This window comes from Mastigoproctus giganteus, chromosome 6 (assembly GCF_048544385.1).
Source record: "Mastigoproctus giganteus isolate SK-2022 chromosome 6, ASM4854438v1, whole genome shotgun sequence".
Classification (NCBI taxonomy): Eukaryota; Metazoa; Arthropoda; class Arachnida; order Uropygi; family Thelyphonidae; genus Mastigoproctus; species Mastigoproctus giganteus.
Window position 1 is genome coordinate 208,021,132 of NC_143580.1, and position 21,873 is coordinate 208,043,004.

At 36.5% G+C, this 21,873-nt stretch overlaps 1 protein-coding gene across 1 annotated transcript in view; it reads right to left on the reverse strand.

Annotated features, from left to right (window-relative positions):
• LOC150084911 (tRNA wybutosine-synthesizing protein 4-like) overlaps positions 1-21,873 on the reverse strand; it is a 156,719-nt gene that overhangs the window by 66,986 nt on the left and 67,860 nt on the right. Inside the window, exons 8-10 of the mRNA XM_090375637.1 lie at positions 17,752-17,818; positions 17,097-17,128; positions 4,762-4,852 (exon numbers count right to left, since the gene is read on the reverse strand). Of these exons, the coding sequence (XP_090231763.1) occupies positions 4,762-4,852; positions 17,097-17,128; positions 17,752-17,818 (190 nt within the window). The remainder of the gene's footprint in view (positions 1-4,761; positions 4,853-17,096; positions 17,129-17,751; positions 17,819-21,873) is intronic.

Consider the following 21,873-nt stretch of genomic DNA (forward strand, 5'->3'; position numbering starts at 1 on the left):
CCGGAGCAATATGGCCTTAGTTGCTAATGCTCCTAAAAACCAAATAACAAACAAACTAACTCACAAGACATTAATTTTTTGTTTGACATTCAAAATACACCAAGTGAACAAAGGCAGCTATCTTTCTTCTAGCCAACTCTCATTTCCACATTGTGTCTAATCTTACTCTACGGTTTTGGTTTCACCAGCTAAACACGAAATAGCTGACAAAATACAGATGTTCACACTGTGTCTGCCAGATACATAATAACCACATGAGCAGTTATTTCAATCCAGGGGATGATGACCTTAAAAATTCTAAAGAATATCATAAAAACTTTATTATTATTATTATTGGTTTCTCTCATTTCTTTTCATCCAATATTTTTTTAACTGAGCTTAGCAGATCATAATTAATAGATCATTTTCAATTCAGTAAAAAGCTAAAAATTAATTTTTTTATAATTAAAACAAAAAGGGTGACTTGCAGTTTGTTCAACATAGTAACACAATTCAGAAAAGTATAATGACATACGAATCAAGGCTAATTAGGGGAGGAATTTATATGTGCTTTGAAAAATAAACTACAGAATCCAGTATACATCTATTAGCAAAAGAGAAAAAAAAAATTTTTTTAAGTTATAGTAGGTGATGTTTCTCTCTCCCACTCCACAATTTTGAACTTGGAAAAATTAGAAACGTTTATGTGAATACAGTAACCATCCCAACTTACAAACACCATGCAAACTAGCTGTAAACTGCGAATGATTTTTCTTTAGATATAATGGGAGGATGCATGCTAAAAAAATTACTTTTCATGTCTGTTACAGCAGGGTTAGTATTAGAAAGGTCAAGCAACACAAGGATGCCACTGGTTGAAGTATTCTTTACTAAATGTTCCTTATTTTCCATATACAATATAGTGTTCCATCACAATGAAAACAAAGTGCAGTATAGTGTTGTGCAATGACAGATAACTTGGCATGTGTCACTAAATCTGGCAAAGATAAGGCTCCACAGCTGCTGGATTTGAGAGTTTGTACTGTGTTTATTTATTTATTTATTTTAATGAAAGTTCTTGGTTGTATAAGGATGTACTGTAAGTTTTTTCTGTATACCTCTAGTGCAGAAAAAACTGCCTTTCCTAAGAGAGATCAGGAAAACAATTCAATTTTAGATACACCTGGCGAAATGACGAATTCTAGTGAATTCAGTAGACAAATCATGGACCTTTTGACTTTGAATTAAAATGACTGTACATATACCATTAAGTAATTTATGTAAAACTTAATAAATACTTAAATTATTTTTATTATTTGTGACCCCACAGTATTTTCATGCCTTTATCTTATAAAGGTTCCTGATGCCAGATCTAAAAAAATGAAGACGATATGTAGTAGCAACACTAATTTTACAAAAAAAAATTCTACTGTACAGTAATACTGTCCAGTCAAAACATTATGTCTATCTAACTAATAGTCCTCTTCTTGCCACCACTACCATCACCATCACATGGTAAGGCATGGACTGTATAAGGGCTCTGAATGTTGCAGGAGATATGTTGTACCATGTTACCAGGATTGCATCCCACAGATCTATGATAGTCCGTGGTGCTGAATCTGTCGAACTACTTAATTCCAGAGATGTTCTATGGGATTCATATCTAGTAAATTCAGTAGCCAAGGCAGCATTTGGAAGTCACTTTCATGTTCAGTGAACCACTCTTAAACAATGTTGGCAACATGGCAGGGCACATTATCCTATGGAAACAGGCCTCTGCCATCTGAAAAGACAGTCATCACTATGAGGGAGTGTACCTGATCAGCCAAAATGGACAGATAGGTTTTAGCATTCAGGGTGCAGTTTAGGGATATCAGGATATCAGATTTCCAGGAAAATATCCCCTATATCAAAACACCATGGCCATCTGCCTGCCATTCCAGCCAAGATACTGGAATGATTCTTCTCTCTACAGTGTTTGCTATACCCTTCATCTACCATCCACACGGCATTTGCAGGAAACATGATTCAGTAGAAAAATGCAACTTTTTCTGAGTCATCAACGGTCCAGTGACACCATTCAGATGATACAAACTTTAGGCATTGGTGGCAATGGATGGCTGCAAACAATGGTACCTTGGCCGGGTACCTACTCTGGTGGCACATACAAAGAAGAGTTCATTGGATCATGGTCTTAGAAATATTACTGGTCATCTGTTGATTAAAGTCAATGGTCAGCCATTTCACCATCTTCTGTCTGTCAGCTCACAAATGGCAGGGCAGCCTACATTCACAACAACTATCAATGTGGTATGGGTGCCCACCATTGCTGTGTCCACTATCTGTGCACTCTTGAGCCACCTTAGCCACTGCACTCCACGAACAGTCCACAAAATTTGCAGTTTCCATAGCATTTCTGCCCTTCGACTGGTACCCAACAATCATCCCTTTTTCGAAGTCTGTTAAATCATGTCCTTCACCAATTTCAAACAAGTGCTTTATAAGGATTGCATGCCATGAAACCTGCAGTATCACATTTACTGGAACAACCAATTGCAAAAACACGGGGGTGGTACTAATGTTTTGACTGGACAGTGTATGTTGTATGTGTCTGCAATATGTAGCTAAAATACATAAATTTTGAAAGTATTTTATTTTGATTCATTTTACTTTGAAAGATAATGTACAGTACAGTTTCCAAAGTTCAGCAACAGTTTTGTGAAATTGAGCTTTTGAGTAAAACATCTGAGGTATGAAAATTTCTTGGTGATCGAATGTTTGCAAATCAAGCAGTTATTATATTTGAATTTAGAGTATATTTACCTTTAACACATTTACTGAATCTGATGCATATAAGCATTGAACAGTACTACAAGTTCTGTGCCATAATGAATACAGGTGGTCACTTTTAAGTGGTCAATAATATAAATGGTGTAAAAATAAAAGTATACAAAATGAACTGCTCAATTCTGTCCACCACCGATTCAGCTCTGGCTATCAGCATCAATAATTTGTTTTTGTTTATAGCTTGGTACATATTTTTATTTGTATTTTGCTCGTGTTGAGATTACTTTATATATGCAGAACAAACTTTCAATAGAATTTTGAGTTTTGTTCTGATTTATAGCTCAGCACAAAAGTCAGCTCAATTTTACCCAAGAATTGCACTTTTCAAACGATTATTTATGAATTTTTGGAATTCTGAGTATTTCAGAATGTTTTTATTTCTCGACATTCTAAAAATTATAGCACATTGAATGTACTCTCTCAAACATAGGTGGAAGTGCAATGTTGAGTCAATTTAGTGTGACCGTACTGGGAAAACAAAAATGAGAGTCATAAGCTTAATGAATCTGATCAGTACAATGAACAATTGTACATAGAAATAGAGTTGGCCAGTAAATCAGAATGTCTTCTAATGGATGATTTTAACTTTGTGGGTTGGTCACTTGCACAGCAGCAAGACTTTTTTCAGCAAGTTTTTATTCATGCATTAAGAATCTGAACATAAAAAACCACTAGATGGCAGTGTTCACAGAGTATTGATGTAGGATTTACTTAAAGATGGAACTACCATTGAGGATAAAGGGATGGGGTTTTGCTTTCGCAAAAATGATTACAATGGTCTCAGAGAGTTTTTAAATTCTATACAGTGGGACCAAGTGATGATGTTACCATATGCAAATTCTAAATGAGAAGCATTCAAGGAATTAATCATAGAAGCTCCTAGGCTTTTTGTAACAACTAAGAAATACTGTTCCAGGTTTCAGCTTAAATGGATGTCAAATGAAATAAGACTTGTGGCAGAGAAGAAAAATGCATAGAATGCATATAAATCATCAAGTGACACAGGAGTCTACAGTAAATATAAACTAGTCTTAATCAAGTCACAAAGGCAAGCAAAGACAAGTTAGGCAAGCCAAGGTATATCAGTTGAATCTTTGGCAAAGGATGAAAAGAAAAACAGCAAAGACTTCTTTATTTATGTAAACACCAGAAGGAAGAAGATGAATAAACTTAGTGGTTCGACTGTTGATGATCTGCTCAGTCTGCTGACAAACTGAATGAGTATTCTGCAACTACATTCACACATGAAGAATTCTTTAGGGAAGTGGATGCCAGAAGTTTATCAAACTACAACAGGGAGCTAAACGTTTTTGTAATAACTGAGAGGAAAGCGGAAGAGAAATTGTTGATGTTAAATAAGAAAGGTACCTGGGGGTGGATGGGATCTATCCAATTATCTCAAGGAAGGTAGCAAAGGAAGTAAGCAAAACCTTGGCCATAATTATTAGCACATCCTTGGATTCAGGGAAGGTCCCTGCAGATTGGAGATGTGTGAATGTATTCCCAATTCACAAAGGAGGATCAAAGGGTGACACAAGAAATTACAGACCTGTTAGTTTAACTTCTGTTACAGGAAAAATAATGGAATCACTAGTTAAAGAAGTAATGCAGGATCATCTAGCCAAAGCTGTAATTATATTTCAAACACAGCATGGGTTGTTAAGGGAAAATCTTGTCTGACCAATCTGGTTGGATAATGCAAAATGGTCATAAAGGAATTGGATGCAAAAAATAATTTTGACATCATACACTTGGATTTCAGGAAACCTTTTGTTACTGTTGAGCACAAAATATTGCTGTACAAACTGGGGTAATGTGGCTTTAAGGGCAAGTTACTGATATAAAATGATATAAATAAATATAGATAAATAAATGATATAAAATCACATACAAGGTTAAAATTCTGGACTAAATCAAGAAGTATTCACAGCTTACCAGTTTTATATATCGCTGCTCTTGAGAATTAAGATTAGGATATTTTTCAATTGATTTCAAAGGGGAACCAACAGTTCTAAAATGATTCTGCCTACAAAAGGAATGATTTACTTTAATGGCAACACAAATATAGCTAGTAAAAGAATAAATAAAAAAGTATAATATTGGGATATCAATATATTATGGAATTTGGATTTCTTTTTTAGATTTCATTGAATTAAGCACTAGTTGCATAAAAATGCATGTGAGAAAGTGGCAAAAACAAACTGAGAGAAATAAAAAGTAAAGTGTGAAGAGTTCACACTAAATAAACAAGATATACAGGGTTAAAATTCAGCATTAGAGAGGATGGTGAAAATATTAATGTTATATAAAAAAAAAGTATAGTAATATCTTTACAGCAAGAATTATTCCCACAGTTTACTGGCTTAAAAACATATCATTCTAAAACTTCCCATTCAATAACCAGGTCAACAAATGGATAATGTGCCCAGAAAAGAATAACTCTCATATTCCCAATCAGGAACATTAACAGACCTACTTTGAAAAACCATGGAAACCTCAGCTCAACTAATAAGTGAAAAGAAGGAGAGTGCGGTGCTATCTCTAGGCAACATAATATATGAGAGGTATTTACAAGGTTTATAATGTAATTTTATAATCAGGGGCAGATTAAGGATGAAATAGGCCCCCAGCCATATTTAAATTTGAGACCCCTTTAATATATATACGTGTATGTGGGTAATATATGTGCATATATTACAGAGTATCCCAAAAGTCACTGCATATTTTGGTGAAACAGTCTGATTTTCAAATAACTTTATTCCTTTTTACATAAAACATAAGTATTTGTAATGTGTTAGAGATGTTATTATAATTTTTATTATTTTTTTAATGTTTTCTTTTCAGATCCATAATTCATGATGAATGTTCAAGAGCGAATTTTTGTTGTAACATCCTGCATCAAACGAATGAAGTTTTGTGAAATTAGGGAAAGATTTAAGCGGATTTCATAGTGTGGTCTATTAAGCTGTTATTTTGGATTTGATCACCAAGTTCTGGTGATCACCCATTGCTGCTCAACATGGAAAATCTTCATGCAGGTCATGCAACAGTCGGATGTGGTAGTGCTGAATGTAAAATTCTGTGAACTGATGTCTTGGGTATGTTGTCTTCAAGACCCCTCCCTAACTGATAATTTTGGGTCTTCTTTGAATATTGCTCGAATTGATTCAATGCTTTCACATGCTGTCCTTGGGTGTCCACATCTCTTCTCATCATGCACAGACCCAGTTCTTTTAAACTTATTCACCAGTGCATGAATCATATTGTCTATAAGACCAGAACTATGAAATCTCCTTGAAAATCTTTCCCTAATTTCACAAAATTTCATTCCTCTGATGCAAAATGTTACAACAAAAATTCATGATGAATGTTCAAAGTGCAAAAATTTGCACTTTGAACATTCATCATGAATTATGGGTCTGAAAAGAAAACATTAAAAAATTAATAAAAATTATAATAACATCTCTAACCCATTACAAATACTTATGCTTTATGTAAAAAAAGAATAAATATACTTGTCGTAATGAAATTTATTTGAAAATCACACTGTTTCCTCAAAATGCACAGTGACTTTTGGGACATCTTGTATATATGTATATATATTACACATATACATATAAATACAAATAGGTTTTTATATTTACATTCCTTGATAAAAATGGTTTTTTTTAACTTGAAAAATAAAGTAATAATAAAAACAATTTTAATAGAAACTTTTAACTTATTTATTGTACAATAAAAAGGTACAAAAAAGAAGTTAAAGAAGTTAAATTTAAGAATACTTTAATATTACACGTTTTCTTGGTTTAATAACAAATTCTTCAATTAATTCACTGAAATCTAAAGAATTCAAATTTTTCATTTTCTATGCTAAGAATAGCTAAATTATTGAGTCTCATTTTTGTCATAACACTTCTCAAAGTATTTTTAATCAATTTTAATTTGGATAAAAATCCCTTTCTCCACTGGCATTTGAAATCATTACACAAAGATATATATGTAATGTAACTTCAATGTTTGGAAAAACTTGAAGTTATTTTCTTTTATATAATAATTATTATATATAAAAATATTAGAATTTTTTATCACTACTTTAGAAAATATTTACATTGAAAATGAGACCCTGGACCATGGCCAGTTTGGCTGTAGTGTTAACGTGGTCCTGTTTGTAATACAGGTCGACCATCACTAATCCGGTTCCACTGCTAATTTGGACATAATTTCCGTGAAGGTAATTTCAAATTTCCCGGTAGCGGGAAATTTGAAATTACTGTTTTGGTGGCTTTGGTTGCAGCATCAGTTGTCGGCGCGAACTCATAAACACTGGCAAGCTATTCATACTTGTTTTTGTGCATTTATTATTATAACTTGCTCACATTTAATCTCAGCCATGGTTTCAATGCATAAAGGAAGTGCTTCTCGTGCTGTAAAGTGCAAACACCGTACATTGTCCATAACAGATAAAGTTGAACTTCTGAAAAAACTCGACAGCGGTGTGTCTGTGAGAAGTTTCTCTGCTTAGTTGTAAATTCCAGCAATTTCTCTCAGTTCCTCTTATTTTAGTAATTTTCTTTTAGCCATTTCTTTTTAGATTTTTTTTTTTTTTACAACACACTTGTATAAACTTGCGGAAAAACACAACACAATATGATGGATAATACAATGCGCTAACGAACTTGTTTTCACAAACAATACTGACAAACTTATTGTGACGTTCGAGAGTTTATTTTATCGCAATTAGTTTTATTGCACGCGCTCGCCACATGTGCAATAAACTAATCACAAATGACCTTCATACGTATGCCGTAATAGCGTCACACGTATGTGGCCGACATGGCTTCTCAAGAAATAAAGTAACCTACTGGGCCACGTCAGCCGGCGCCGCCGTAGCCAGGTGGGAAGGAGCAGCAGCAGCAGTGCGTTCTTCTTGATTAGACCGGGGTTCGAGCCCGTCACCACCAAATACGGAGGATGCGGAAAGGTCAGGAAATGACCACCACATATCCCGGAGCAACATGGACTTAGTTGCTAATGCTCCTAAAAAAAAAAAAAAAAAAAAGCCACGTCAGCCACATATATATGACACACAAAACAAAACTCTTTTTTTGATATTTTAAATGAAAAAACGACAACACTGACATTATAATATTTATTTTAGAATTACTAATCGAATTATTTGCTAAATATTTTTTGGCTCCTGGGGAATTTTTTTCTTAAACTAGCTTGGCAGTCAACGTGTTAATTAAAGGTAGGATGAGGTGTTAGCTGTTGGGTAAACTGTATGTGCTAATATAACCACCGGTGATCCGGAAAACTCACTAATCCGGCACCCCGCAGGTCCCAACGCTGCCAGATTAGTGATGATTAACCTGTACTTATATTTTAATTGCATTTTTGAACCTTCATGCAAAATATTATTCCAATAATATCCCAACAAGCAAGTAGAGGATATACTTCATAATAATTACTGCTTTTAGATACAGGGTAATTTGCATTACATTTCAAAACCTCTGCCAGTTTCGTGTATTATATTTTACTGGAAATTTCTTGTATTTCCAGTATTGTATGTTATATACAATACCCATGGAATGATACACAAAAAATAGTTCGATGAAGTAAAGTGATGTCAAAGAAGTCCAAAAAGAAGTTCGTTAGCTGTTGGGCATATTTCTCTTGTGTCACAGATTATCATGAAAAGGTTGACTTATGTGTCCTCAATGTCCCTCCTGTTGTTTCAATTAATAATGTAATTTTTTAAATTAATGTAATAAAGGTAAAAAAAAAATGTAATTACATTTTTTTTACCTTTTTACACCATTAACACAAACAATGGGAGGAATATCAAGGACACAGGTCAACGTTTTCTATAATAAACTGTGACCTGAGACAAGCATGCCTTGGGAAGAGGAACTGTTGATTAAAGCTGAACAGACAATCTGTGAACCTACATAATGTCACTTCAATGGGATAATCTTCATGTCATTTCTTTTGGTGTCATTGTAGCATGTGATCAAGAAACCAGCAAAGGTTTTTAAAAATAATGCTCTAATAAACTTGTTTGTATTGTGGAGTATTATAAAAGTATTATTAATTGCCCACTATCTACATGGAAAAACATCACAAAGAAAACAATCCCTTCAAATGATGATTAATAATTACAGCTCCCTTTATACACTCTTTTTTTACATGTATTATAAGATTAATGATTTTAAACAAAACACATATTATTATGCAAAAATTATGGGAGCACTAACAAATAATCACATTTTATGCAAATTTCTGGATATACAAATACACTGTCCAGTCAAAACATTATAACTATCTACCTAATAGTGGGTATATCCTCCTCTTGCCATCAGTAGGCATATCGCTGTCATACAATGAAGCATCACTGACCCTATAAGGCCCCAGAATGTCTCAGAATGTATATTGTACTTGTCGCCACAACTGCATCCTGTAGATCTGCGATGGTTAATGATGAAGGATCCAAATGCTGAATCTGTTGACATAATCCCAGAAGTGTTCTATAGGATACATATCCAGCAAATTCAACAGTCAAGGTAGCACTTGGAAATCACTTTCGTGTTTGGCAAACTACTCTCAAACAATGGCAACATGGCAGGACGCGTTATCCTGCTGGAACACACCTGTGCCATCTGGGGAGACTGTCATCATGAAGGGGATTACCTGATAAACCACAATGGAAGGGCAGTTTTTAGAATTTGGAATGCAGTCTAGGGGTATGAGGGCTCAAAGAGATTTCAAGGCAAACATTGCCATTACCAAAACACTACCACCACCTACCTGTTTCTATTGGACCAGGACATCAGAGAAATTCCTCTCTGCAATTTTCTGGCATACCATTCATTTACCATCCACACAGCACAGCAGAAAATGTGATTTATCAGAAAAGGCAAATTTTTTCCAGTCATCAATGGTCCAATGATGCCATTTAGATGAAAACTTTAAATGTTGCCAATGAGTGGCCATAAGCATGGGTACCTTGACCAGGTGCCTAATCTGGTGGCCCATAAGAGAAGGATTTGTTGGATTGTGGTCTTGGAAACACTGCTGCTCATCCCCTGGTTAAAGTTCATAGTCAGCCATTCCACCATTTTCCATCTATTGGCTTGCCTGTGTTCACCTGAACCATCAATGAGGCATGGATGCCATTGGCCAGCAACTGCTGCTCTGTCCACTGTTGGAACATCTTAACTACAACACTCTGCAAACAGCCCACAAGATTTGCAATTTCCTTAATACTGTCACCCTTCAACTGGTACCCAACAATTATCCCTTTTTCGAAGTCTGTCATATCATGTCCCTTGCCCATGTTGATGAAGTACTCCATATAAATACATGCCACAAACCTTCACTGTCACATTTACTGATTCTCACTGTGTGACACCAGGCGAGGAAGAATGGCTGATTGCTAAAACACTGGTGTGGTCATAAGTTATTTACTGGACAGAGTATTGCATAGAGATATAAATGAAGTGGGAAGGGAGAGATATTATTTATTATTTTGAACATGAATCATGGGACACAGTGATGGGTTTACCATATGATGGATTTTGGAGCTTTCAACAACATTCAAAAATACTAAAGCCCTGTCTCAAACAACATTTTACACAAATGGAAAACAGATTGGAAGGTAGCAGATCATGAAAACCTTGAATATATGCCAAAAATTCATGAATTTTGATAACAAAAGATCTCTCAACAGTTGGTAACACTGTCCAGAAAAACTGTGCCCCAAACTGCTAATCACCCAATCCAGGATGTGCAGGTGCAGTTGACATTGCACAACTTCTCCTGTGTATTAGATCACAGCTGTAACAGCAATTCCACAGAAGACATCTCCAACAATCCTTTCTTCACAAAAGTAAGTGCACAAGAAATGGGTAAATTGGATCCTTCTCAGGGAACTGACTTCTGAAGGAGTGAAAAAAGGATTCTTCAGAATGATGAATTCTGATATATGCTGTTTTTGTGTGATGGACTGAAGCAAGGATTATACAGTAATAAATGTAAAGCATAGTGGTAAAATTCTAATGGCATTGGTCTACTCTTCATAACATGACATTACATCTTTTATTTATATATATATATATATATATATATAAGGGGTTTCTGAAAAGTAAGGTAACACATTTTTTCTCTCAATGATGTTTAATAGCACAAAGTTGAAATTACACGCCAAGAAATAAGTGAACATGCACTACTTCTCCACAAAGTCTCCAGTTTTATTGATGCACCTGTCCCAACGATGGATCAGTTTATCAATACCAGCACTCAAGACATGATGTACATTGGGGAGCGCTGTCACCTGTATCTAAAGTAATAGATACAGGTGAGTGAGATGAGTATGCCCAATCCTGAGCCTTCCTAAAATTGTTTCTTCTCGTCTGCTTTTCTGGAAGCTGGAGGGCCACAGCTTCGATTCCGGTTTTATTTGGTAGAGTTTATTTCCTGGATAACCTTTCCAGATTAATGACCAGCTATTATAACATGCTTTACGGATAATGTGTTTGTAATCTGTATATGGAACTTGAATAGTTTGCGAAATAGTGGTTTCTGGTTGTTTGGCTGCATGATCTGCTCTTTCATTGCTGGCTATTCCAGAATGTCCTGGGATCCAGCAGAAAGTCACAGTTTGGTTCAATTCCTTCCAGGCAAGTAACTTAGAACGAATCTGTTTTACTACAGGGTGAGAGGAGTTGTTACCACTTATTACAGCAGTGACAGCACTGAGTGAGTCGGTGTATATTAAAGTAGTCATAATTAAAAATTCATTTATCCGATCAAGAGCTAAATTAATAGCATAAAGCTTAGCAGTAAAGATACTGCATTCTGTTGGTAATGAAACAGAAATGGTGAATGAAGGGAAGACTGCTGCAGCACCTACTTGGGTTTCAGTTTTTGATCCATCTGTATAGATTTACAGGCCTCTGAGTTAGAAGAGTGAGTTTCATGTAATTGTGCGATATTGGAGGGTGACAAGGTGTTCTTACCCCATTGTTGAAAATAGTTGTCGTAATTAACAGAAATATTTGTCCAAGGCGGATCAGGAGGTGTTATGTCCTGAAATATATTGCTGACATCTATATTTCATGCTTGAGTGAGTTCTTTAAGTCTAAGTGCAGCAGGTCGATTTTCATTTGGCTTACTGTTATAAAATAACTCCCATTCGGTATTATACAGACATTTCCAACTAGGGTGGGAGGGAAGACTGCGAATTTTTGCAGCATACATCAAAAGTAATGTTTTCCTCCAAAGATGTAAAGGTGGTTCATGAGCTTCGATATAAAAGCTCTGAACTGGGGAGGTTCTGAAAGCCCCTAGAGAAACTCTCAGCGCACTGTGCTGGATCGTATTCAATTGCTCTAAAGTAGGTCTTCTTGCAGAGTCATACACTGGAGAGCCATAGTCTAAGCAGGATCTGATGAGAGCTCGATAAAGATGGATCAAGGTATGTCGATCAGCACCCCATGACATAGACGACTCACACCGGAGAATATTCAACTTTTTCAAACAGATAGTTCTAAGATAAGCCACATGTGCTTGAAAGTTCAGTTTCTTATCCAGTAAGAGGCCAAGAACACGGACAGCGTGAACAAGAGGAATTGAAATGTTATTGATCTTTAGCTCAGGATCGGGATGTAGTGAGCGTAATTTGCAAAAATGAGTAGTGATGGATTTCTGCTCAGCTAGGCGGTATCCATTACATAAGGTCCACAATTCTATTCTGGCGAGAGCAATTTGTAACTGTCTTTCAACAGTATTCATACTTTGTGACTGGCAGGATATGGTGTGGTCATCTGCATACATGTATATTTGGCCGACCGGGCTAGCCGGGTGGATAAAGTGCCTGCCTGGCAACCCAAAGGTCGTGGGTTCGATTCCCGCCTCGGGCTTGGATCAAAGTACTGCAAAAACTTTGGGAGGTGCATTATGGCCACAGAAGCCTATGCGCCAACAACTACCAAAAAAAACAAAAAAATAAAAAAAAACATGTATATTTGGATGGTTTTTGGAAGTTCTTCCAATATGTTGTTGACCCAAATCGCAAATAGGGTAGCACTCAGTATGGAACCCTGTGGAACACCCTCTTCTTGAATGTGAGTTGTTGATAGCACGTTTTGATATCGGACTTGAAAGGTGCGTAACCTTAAAAAGTTCTGGATGAATTGTGGAAGGTAGCCTCTCAGCCCCAACTGATGTATATCCTTAATAATACCATGACGCCAAGTGGTATCAAATGCTTTCTGAATATCTAGGTTCACCATCACCAGATGTTGTCTCATGACAAAAGCACTACGTATGTTAGATTCAATTTTGAGTAGTAAATCTAGGGTAGGTCTGTTTTTATGGAAGCCATATTGGTGATCAGAAAGAACGTTTTGGGAGTCTAGAACCCAGATGAGCCTCTTTTGCACCAGCCTTTCAAAGATTTTGCCCAAACAGCTTGTCAACAATATTGGTTTGTAATTTTCAACTATGGAAGGATCTTTACCTGGTTTTAGAATAGCACAAATATAGGAATGACGCCATGAGAGAGGATATGTATTTTCTGCGAAGATCCGGTTATAAAAGTGTAATAGTATGTAGAGATCGGCTTCACATAGATGCTTCAGCATACTGTAGTGAATGCCGTCTGGTCCTGCTGCACTATTTGGAGATTTGCTCAAGGATTCTTTGAGTTCAGCTATAGAAAAGGGTTGGTTATACGGAAGTGAGAGTCTTTGAAAAATTAAATTTATGATGTTCCTCAACAGTTTTAATGCGTTGAAAGGAGGTGACATAAGAAGAGGAGGCGGAACTGTTATAGAAAGATTCTGCTAAAGCATTTGCAATGTCAGTAGAAGAGGATAGGTCCTGCCCATTCCACTGTATTATTGGGGATTGCTGCGGAGGAAATTTTCCATTGAGAGCTTGTATTTTTTCCATATAATTCGAGTGTCAGTATTTTTGTTAATAACTGATGCGAAGTTGATCCAGGAGTCACATTTTGCTTTCTTCCTAATTTGCCTTGCTTTTGCTCTGAGTTTTTTGTATAAAATTAGATTGGCAGTAGTTGGGCATTTGCGGAACTGGTTCAGCATGGTTTTTTTTTTTCTACTTTTGCTTTAGAGCAATCCGCATTCCACCACTGGTTTTTGTGTACACGCTTGCATTGGTCTGATTTTGGGATGGAAATTTCTGCTGCAGATAAGATTTGGCTGGTAATGTGGTCAGTTACGTCATCAATATGTTGATGTTGAACATATTGAGTGTCGAGTAGGACACAAGTTGAGTAGTTTACCCAGTCTGCTTTATAAAAATTCCAAGAAGTACGGCCTTTAGGACATGACACGACCTGGGTTTCAATTGAACTGATAATAGGAAAATGGCCACTGTGGAATGGATCATTCAGCACTAACCATTCCATGCTTGCAAAAAGAGATGCTGAACAGATGGATAAGTCTATGGCTGAGGTAGTACCTGTAGGTAGTTGTATATAAGTTGGAGAGCCAGAATTCAGCAGAGTCAGGTTATGGTTATCCAGGAATGTTTCAATTATTTGGCCTCTCCTATCCATGGTGGAAGATCCCCACAATGGATGGTGGCCATTGAAATCACTAAATAAGCAGACAGGAGGCGGCAGTTGTGCGATTAGATTGTCAAGTTCAGTCTGGGAGCAAGGATAAATGGGCGAGATATAAATGGATGCAAGCGTTAATGATATTCCCATTGCCATCCGAACTGCTACAACTTCTAAGGAGGTTTGTAGCTGGTTACGTCTTGACGGTATAGTAGATTTTACAAGAACAGCTACCCCCTCCATGGGCAGGACCATCAGAATCTCTGTCTCGTCTAAACATGGTGTAATTTTTGAATCTGAGAGAGACTTTTGGTGATAGAAATGTTTCCTGTAAGCATACACCTACTGCATTTGTTTGAAAAAGTAAATCACTCAGGTCATCAAAATTACTGCGTAATCCTCTACAGTTCCATTGTATGAATTTATTCATTGTTTGGATTTGATTGAATAAGATTAATCTGACTGTTTTTTCTGAGAAGGCTTCAGTCTGCTTTGTTTTGATTTTTCATTCCTTGAAAAGGTTGGGCGTCCTGTTTCTATGGTATCATTAGCATATAATTCTAAAACTGATTCTTCATCCTCTAGTTGAATATCAATTTCCATTTTCCTATTGCATTGTTTCACTTTTTCCTGGTCTTCAACATTTGCTGATTTTGCAGTTTCGGGCAATGATGGGATAGCATCAGTTGGGATACTAATTGGTGTATTGCTGGTCTCGTTCACTGTAAGTTTCTTTTTGGATGTTAGCGCAGTTTTGGCCCAGGTGGAAAAAGAACTGCTTGGTTCTATGGAGACATCTGTTTGTGTTGCAACTGAGCGGCTACTTCTGGTTACTGATGCATATGATCTGCTAGGCATGGTTAACAGCACTTGCTTTCTTGCTTCAGGATATGTGACTTTATGCTCCACTTTATATTTCTGGATTTTTTTTCCTGTGTTCCAAAGGTCACATGCTTTAGAAAATGCAGGATGGCTTCCTTTACAGCTTGGGCAAGTAGGAGAGGAAGCTGTGCACTCTCCTTGGAGCCACAAATAAGACACACAGCATCGCCTCTGCATGCAGTCTGTGCATGGCCGTACTTCTAGCACTTAAAACAGCGAATGGGATTCGGGATGTAAGGTCGAATCTTGCAGTTTAAATAACCTGCTTTGACAGAAGATGGAAGATTCAGAGTGCTGAACGTCAAAATAATGGACCTAGTTGGTAGTAGGTTGCCATCTTTTTTGGTTATTATTCTCCGAGCATGTGTCACCTTTTGTTCGCTAAGCTCTTGTACTATTTCTTCTTCAGAAACAGTTAATAGGTCCCATTCAGTGATAACGCCTTTAGACGTGTTCAGGGTGTTATGGGACATAACAGAGTCTGACCCTGGAATATTGTTGAATGTTGTTAAATTTAACAATTTTTCTGAATGAGATGTTTTTGAAGTTTCAATTAAAAGGTCTCCTGATTGGAGACGCTTCACCATTTTAGGGGATCCAACAACCGATTCTAAACATTTCAGTATCAGAAAAGGCGATAGCTTGCCGACAGGTTGTGTGGACAATGAGTGCATTATAAGAAATGCTGGTATATCTGAAATCTGTTTTTCTGTCCAGACGATTGGACTCATGTTCTGAGACAGAGTTAACAACTTTGCCGCCTGTGGACTCCAGAGATGGATATTCATTGCAATCCATCGTTGCTCCTTTTAGCCCTGGAAGAGGGAATTCCTTCTCCCAGATTACTGGCCCCGCCGCGTGGAGGCAGGAGCAGTGCCAACCAGTGACCAAGCGATCAGCACAAGAGGAGAGCAGTACGTTGCTAGCGATAGCAGTTTGATTTGATTTGATTTTGATTTGATTTTTTTATGGCACATAGCGATAGCAGTAACGTTGCTAGTGTTGAAGCAGTGACGTTGCTCAGCGAGGGAAGGAGTAACGGTGCGAGTGGTCAGCAGTAACGTTGTGAGCGTTGGAGGATTTATGAAAGCACTAGTACTCACCCTAGGAAAAACGCTAGAAAATCGCACTAGAAAGATCGCTTGGGAACTATCGCGTGGCACTCGGGGCCGGCAATGGTCAGGCAACACCTTGAGTACTGTATGCAGGTCTGGAGGCCTCATTTTAGGAAGGATGTAGAGCTGTTGGAACAAGTACATGGAAGGGCAACAAGATTAGTGAATGGAACAAAGGGTTGCTCTTATGAAGGAAGGTTTAAGTTTTGCAAATTACAGTGTCTGGAGACTAGGCACCTGCTAGGTGATCTGATTGAGGTGTATAAAGCCTTGAATGGTTTGAGCATGCTCAATGCTGATGGGATTTTTCCTCTTGCTCAGAATAATCACCTGAGAGGGCATAAATTCAAATTGAGGAAAGACAGATGTAGGATAGATGTGCGGAAGTTTGCCTTTAGCCAGTGGGTAGTTGGTTGGTGGAACAGACTTCCATCCCTTGTTGTGGAAGTTGATAGCCTAAATAAATTTAAGGCTGAGCTAGACAGGTATTTGGAACGAACGGAGGGATGAAATGGGAACTTTTTTTTTTTTTTTGGCTGCTGCTGCATAAGCTTGCTTTCTTGCATCATATGCTTCTACTAATGCTAATGCTAACTGATATATTTGAATTTAAAATTTTTTTCTCATTATTTCAAATGATATAATAGTTTGTTTTTTTTTTATCTAAATTATTAAAGGAAAAAACTTACATAACCATTCCAAACCCATCTTCTGGATGAATCTGAAAGCACATAACCACATCTTAATAAAAAAAAAAAAATTTTTTAAAAAGTGAAAGTTGTTTAATTTAATATAAATATAACCACAGAAGATTAATTTATGAGTTCTTGTTGCAAGAACTACTGCGGCTAAAATGCACAACTACGGAAGAGCTACAGTTAATTGAGGTATATGGGACCTAGGAATTCTAATATAATCAAATACAAATTAAAAATGAAATGTTCTACTTTTATTCTTGGATAGATTTACTGAAACAAGAAAGCACTGGAATAGGTTGCCTCTACTGGCAATTGAAGTAATGGCTTTAAAAAATTCAAAGGCCAAATTGATCAGTAACTACAGAAAGATGGAAATAGACAGCTTTTTTTTTTCTTTCTTTCTCTCTCTTTTTTGTTTATTTTTTTTAATTTGTTTATTTATTTTTTTTTTTTGGCTGGTGCAGCAAAAATCTGGCTTCCTTACACTGTTAATTATGTTAATAATTTTATTATTATTATGAATACTAAGTATTCATAATAATAATAAAATTATTTTTAATTTTTTTTGTAATTTATGTTTGCATTTAACAAAAGGATAATGTGTATATTTTAAAATAAGAGCAATTGTACAAATATCACTAATTACCTGTTCATAAGTCACAAATGCAGCAATGCAAAATTTATCAGAAAACCACTTGATCAAATGATCCGAACTAAAAATAAAACAATATTAAAATGGGTTAACAATCAAAACAATCTTAAATTGTACAAAACAAAACTGTACTCTCTAAATTACAGGAAATATATTTTCCATACTCAGCACATTCACTACACTAATTTAATTGCTATTTGCTGATAATGTTTCTGAACCCACTATTGGGACTCTTAAAAGAACAGTGACCAATTCCAACTGGAAAACTTTTTTCATTTGTTATCATGTCCCAGTTCAAAATCAGACCCTCTCTTTCTCATCAAACTCTAAACTGAAAATTTCACCAGCAAATTAATGTAACATTGGATGTGCTGAGTGTATAAAATAATGTTTCCTCTATTTTAGAGATCAACAAACTAATTATTTTGTTAGGAATATTAGGAAATTTTTTAGGAATAATGCACAAAATTTCAACAAATAGTTTTATTACAATAAATACCAATTCATGTTTAGTTGTATATCTCCTCAGTTGTACTATAAATTTAACTTCAATAATCCTTCATTATAAAATATTTAATAAGTTTATTAAAATTAAGCTAACATTTATAAATATTTATCAAATAGTATATAATATATGCTAGTTTTTTCATTATGCAAATCTGTATAATATAAATAAAGGTAATAAAAACAAAAATTTTATATATATATATATAAGTCAATAATCAATAATATACATCAATTAAAGATTTTTTTCCCTATTTAACAAATTAGCAAAGGCACATGACGCAAGAAAGCAAGCTTATATAGCATCAGCCAAAAAAAAAAAAAAAAAAACCCTTATTTCACCCATCCATTCACTCCAAATGTTTGTTAAGTTCTGCCTTCAATCTATTTAAGCTATCAACTTCTACAACAACAGATGGAAGTTTGTTCCAGCAATCAACTACCCACTGGCTAAAGGCAAACTTCTGCACATCTATCCTACAACTGTCTTTCCTCAATTTGAATTTATGCCCTCTCAGGCGATTATTCTGAGCAAGAGAGGAAGAATCCATTCCTCACTGAGCATGCTCAAACCATTCAAGGCTTTATACACCTCAATCAGGTCACCTCGCAGGTGCCTAGTCTCCAGACACTGCAATTTGCAAAGCTAAAGCCTTTCTTTGTAAGAGCAACCCTTTGTTCCATTCACTAATCTTGTTGTCCTTCTCTATATTTGTTCCAACAGCACTACATCCTTCTTAAAATGAGGCCTCCAGACCTGTATACAGTACTCAAGGTGTGGTCTGACCATTGCCTTATACAAGGGGATAATCACCTCCTTATCCCTGCTAGAAAAATTTCTGTATATCATTGACAAGACACCATGAGCTACTCTTGCAGACCGTCTACACTGCTCAGAAAACTTCATATCTGCCTGCACAATTACCCCAGGTTCTTTTCATTCTCTACCACTGTCAGTGCAGTACCACAGAGTTGATACATTACTCTGGGGTTACTGCTTCCCATATGTAGTACTTTACATTTGTCAATGTTAAACTTCATTTGCCACCTCTCAGCCCATCTGCTCAACTTTTCTAGATCCTGTTGCAGCAGTGTACTGTCATTAGTGTCATTAACAACCCTGCCAACCTTCGTATCGTCTGCAAACTTGGACATTCAGCCTGATATACTATCATCAATATCATATATAAATACAGAAAAAAATGGACCGAACACTGAACCCTGAGGGGACTCCACTAATAACATTAGTCCACGAAGAGCAGTGTCCATTGATTACCATTCTCTTGGGCGCCTCCGTAGCCAGGTGGGAAGGAGCAGCAGTGCGTAGCACATGCTTCTTGATTAGACCGGGGTTCGAGCCCGTCACCACCAAATACGGAGTATGCGGAAAGGTCAAGGAATGACCACCGCATATCCCGGAGCAATATGGCCTTAGTTGCTAATGCTCCTAAAAACCAAATAACAAACAAACAAACCATTCTCTGTCTTCTCCCACTCAACCATCCCTTTATCCATAGCAGCAATTTGCCTCCAATGCCACACTGCTCCAATCTGTGCAGCAGTCTTCCATGTGCAACAGTATCAAAGGCTTTTCTAAGATCCAAATATATGATATCAAAGTTATTCTTTGCATCCAGTCCCTTTGTGACTACATCATAGTATCCAATCAAATTAGTCAGACAAGACTTCCCCTTAACAAACCCATGCTGTGTCCGAGCTATAACTGAAGTCTTGTCTAGATGATCCTGCAATGCTTCTTTAACCAGTGCCTCCATTAATTTTCCTGGAACAAAAGTTAAACTAACAGGTCTGTAATTACCTGTGTCTCCCTTTGATCCTCCATTGCGGATTGGGATCACATTTGCACATCTCCAGTCCATGGGTACCTCCCCTGAGTCCAGGGGAGCTCTCATAATTATGGCTACGGGTTTCGTTACTTCCTTTGCTGCCTTCTTTAATATAACTGGATAGATTCCATCCACCCCAGGTACCTTTCTTATGTTTATCTTCAACAATTTATCCTCCACTTTATTCTCACTTGTTACAAGATTATCTAGCTTACTGCCAGAGTTGAATACACCTCTGGCATTCCCCTCCCTGAATTACTCCTCACGTGTGAATGTCGATGCAAAATATTCATTTATTTTGTTAGCTACCTGAGCAGGATCATCAACAGTTGAACCATCGATATCAAGTGGACCAATCTGATTCATCCCCTTCCTTCTAGAGTTTACATAAGTAAAGAACTCTTTGCTGTTTTTCTTTGCATCCTTTGCCAAAGATTTCTCGTAATCTGCCTTTGCCTGCCTAACCTCCTTTGTAACTTGGTTACAGACCAGCTTATATCTATCATAGGCTTCTGTGTCACATGTTAATTTATATGTATCCCATGCATTTTTCTTCTCTCCCACATGTCTCATTAGTTCATCTGACATCCATTTAGGCCTAAACTTTGAACAATATTTCTTAGTTGGTATGTAAAGCCTAGTAGCTTCCAAGATTAATTCTTTGAATGCTTCCGATTTTGAATTTGCTGTTGGTTGGTAACATCATCGGTTGGTTTCACCGTATAGAATTTAAATACTGTCTCAGACCACCATAGTCACCTTTACGAAAGCAAAAACCCTTCCCTTTACTCTTGATGGTAGTTACCTCTTTGAGTAAATCCCACTTCAGCACCCTATGATCACTGCCACCTAGTGGTTCCTTTATCTGCAGATTCTTGATGCATGAAGAATCATTACCGATAATCAGATCAAGAGTGTTACTCCCGCTAGTTGCCTCCCGAACATGCTGCTGTAGAAAACAATCATCCAATAAATCCACAAAAGCCTTGCTAGTGTGTGAGAGTGACCAACCCACAAATTCCAGTCAATATCCGGGAAATTAAAATCCCCCATTATAAGGCACTAATTTACTGGCCCACTCTATTTCTCTGCACAATTGCTCATTATACTCATCAGATTCATTAGGTCTGTAACACACTCCTACTCTCATTTTTCCTTTCCCATGGCTTATGTCACACCAAACAGACTCAACATTGCATTGTCCACCAACATCAATTGGATGCACTTCCTTAGATTTTATGTGTTTCTTAACTAACAGCATAACCCCTCCTCCCTTCCTGTCCTGTCTATCCTTTCTGTACACGTTGTACTCCCCAAATTCCAGTTCTGCACTGCTTATGTCTGTGTGATGCCATGTTTCTGATATCCCAACAATATGATGTCTTCATATGATGTCTTGACTAGCACTTCAAGCTCATCGAATTTATTAACTATACTCCTAGCATTGGTGTACATACAAGTATACATGCACCTGTTTCTACTCTTAGTTACCCTAACACAGCCCATGTATTCAATTCATTTTATCTTTCACCAATAAGATAAAAGTTTGCAAAGTTATTAAAATTCAAATTCTGGAATAAATAAATGACAATTTATAATAACAATGTATAATAACAAATTAAAAATAACAATTTATAAATACAAGGTATAAAATTAATATTAAAAATTGAAAAAAGAACACTAAGCAATTTTTTTGAATGTTACAAATCTTTAATTTTTTAAAAATTTGTAGCATTTAAAAATCATCAAATATAAAAAAGAAACT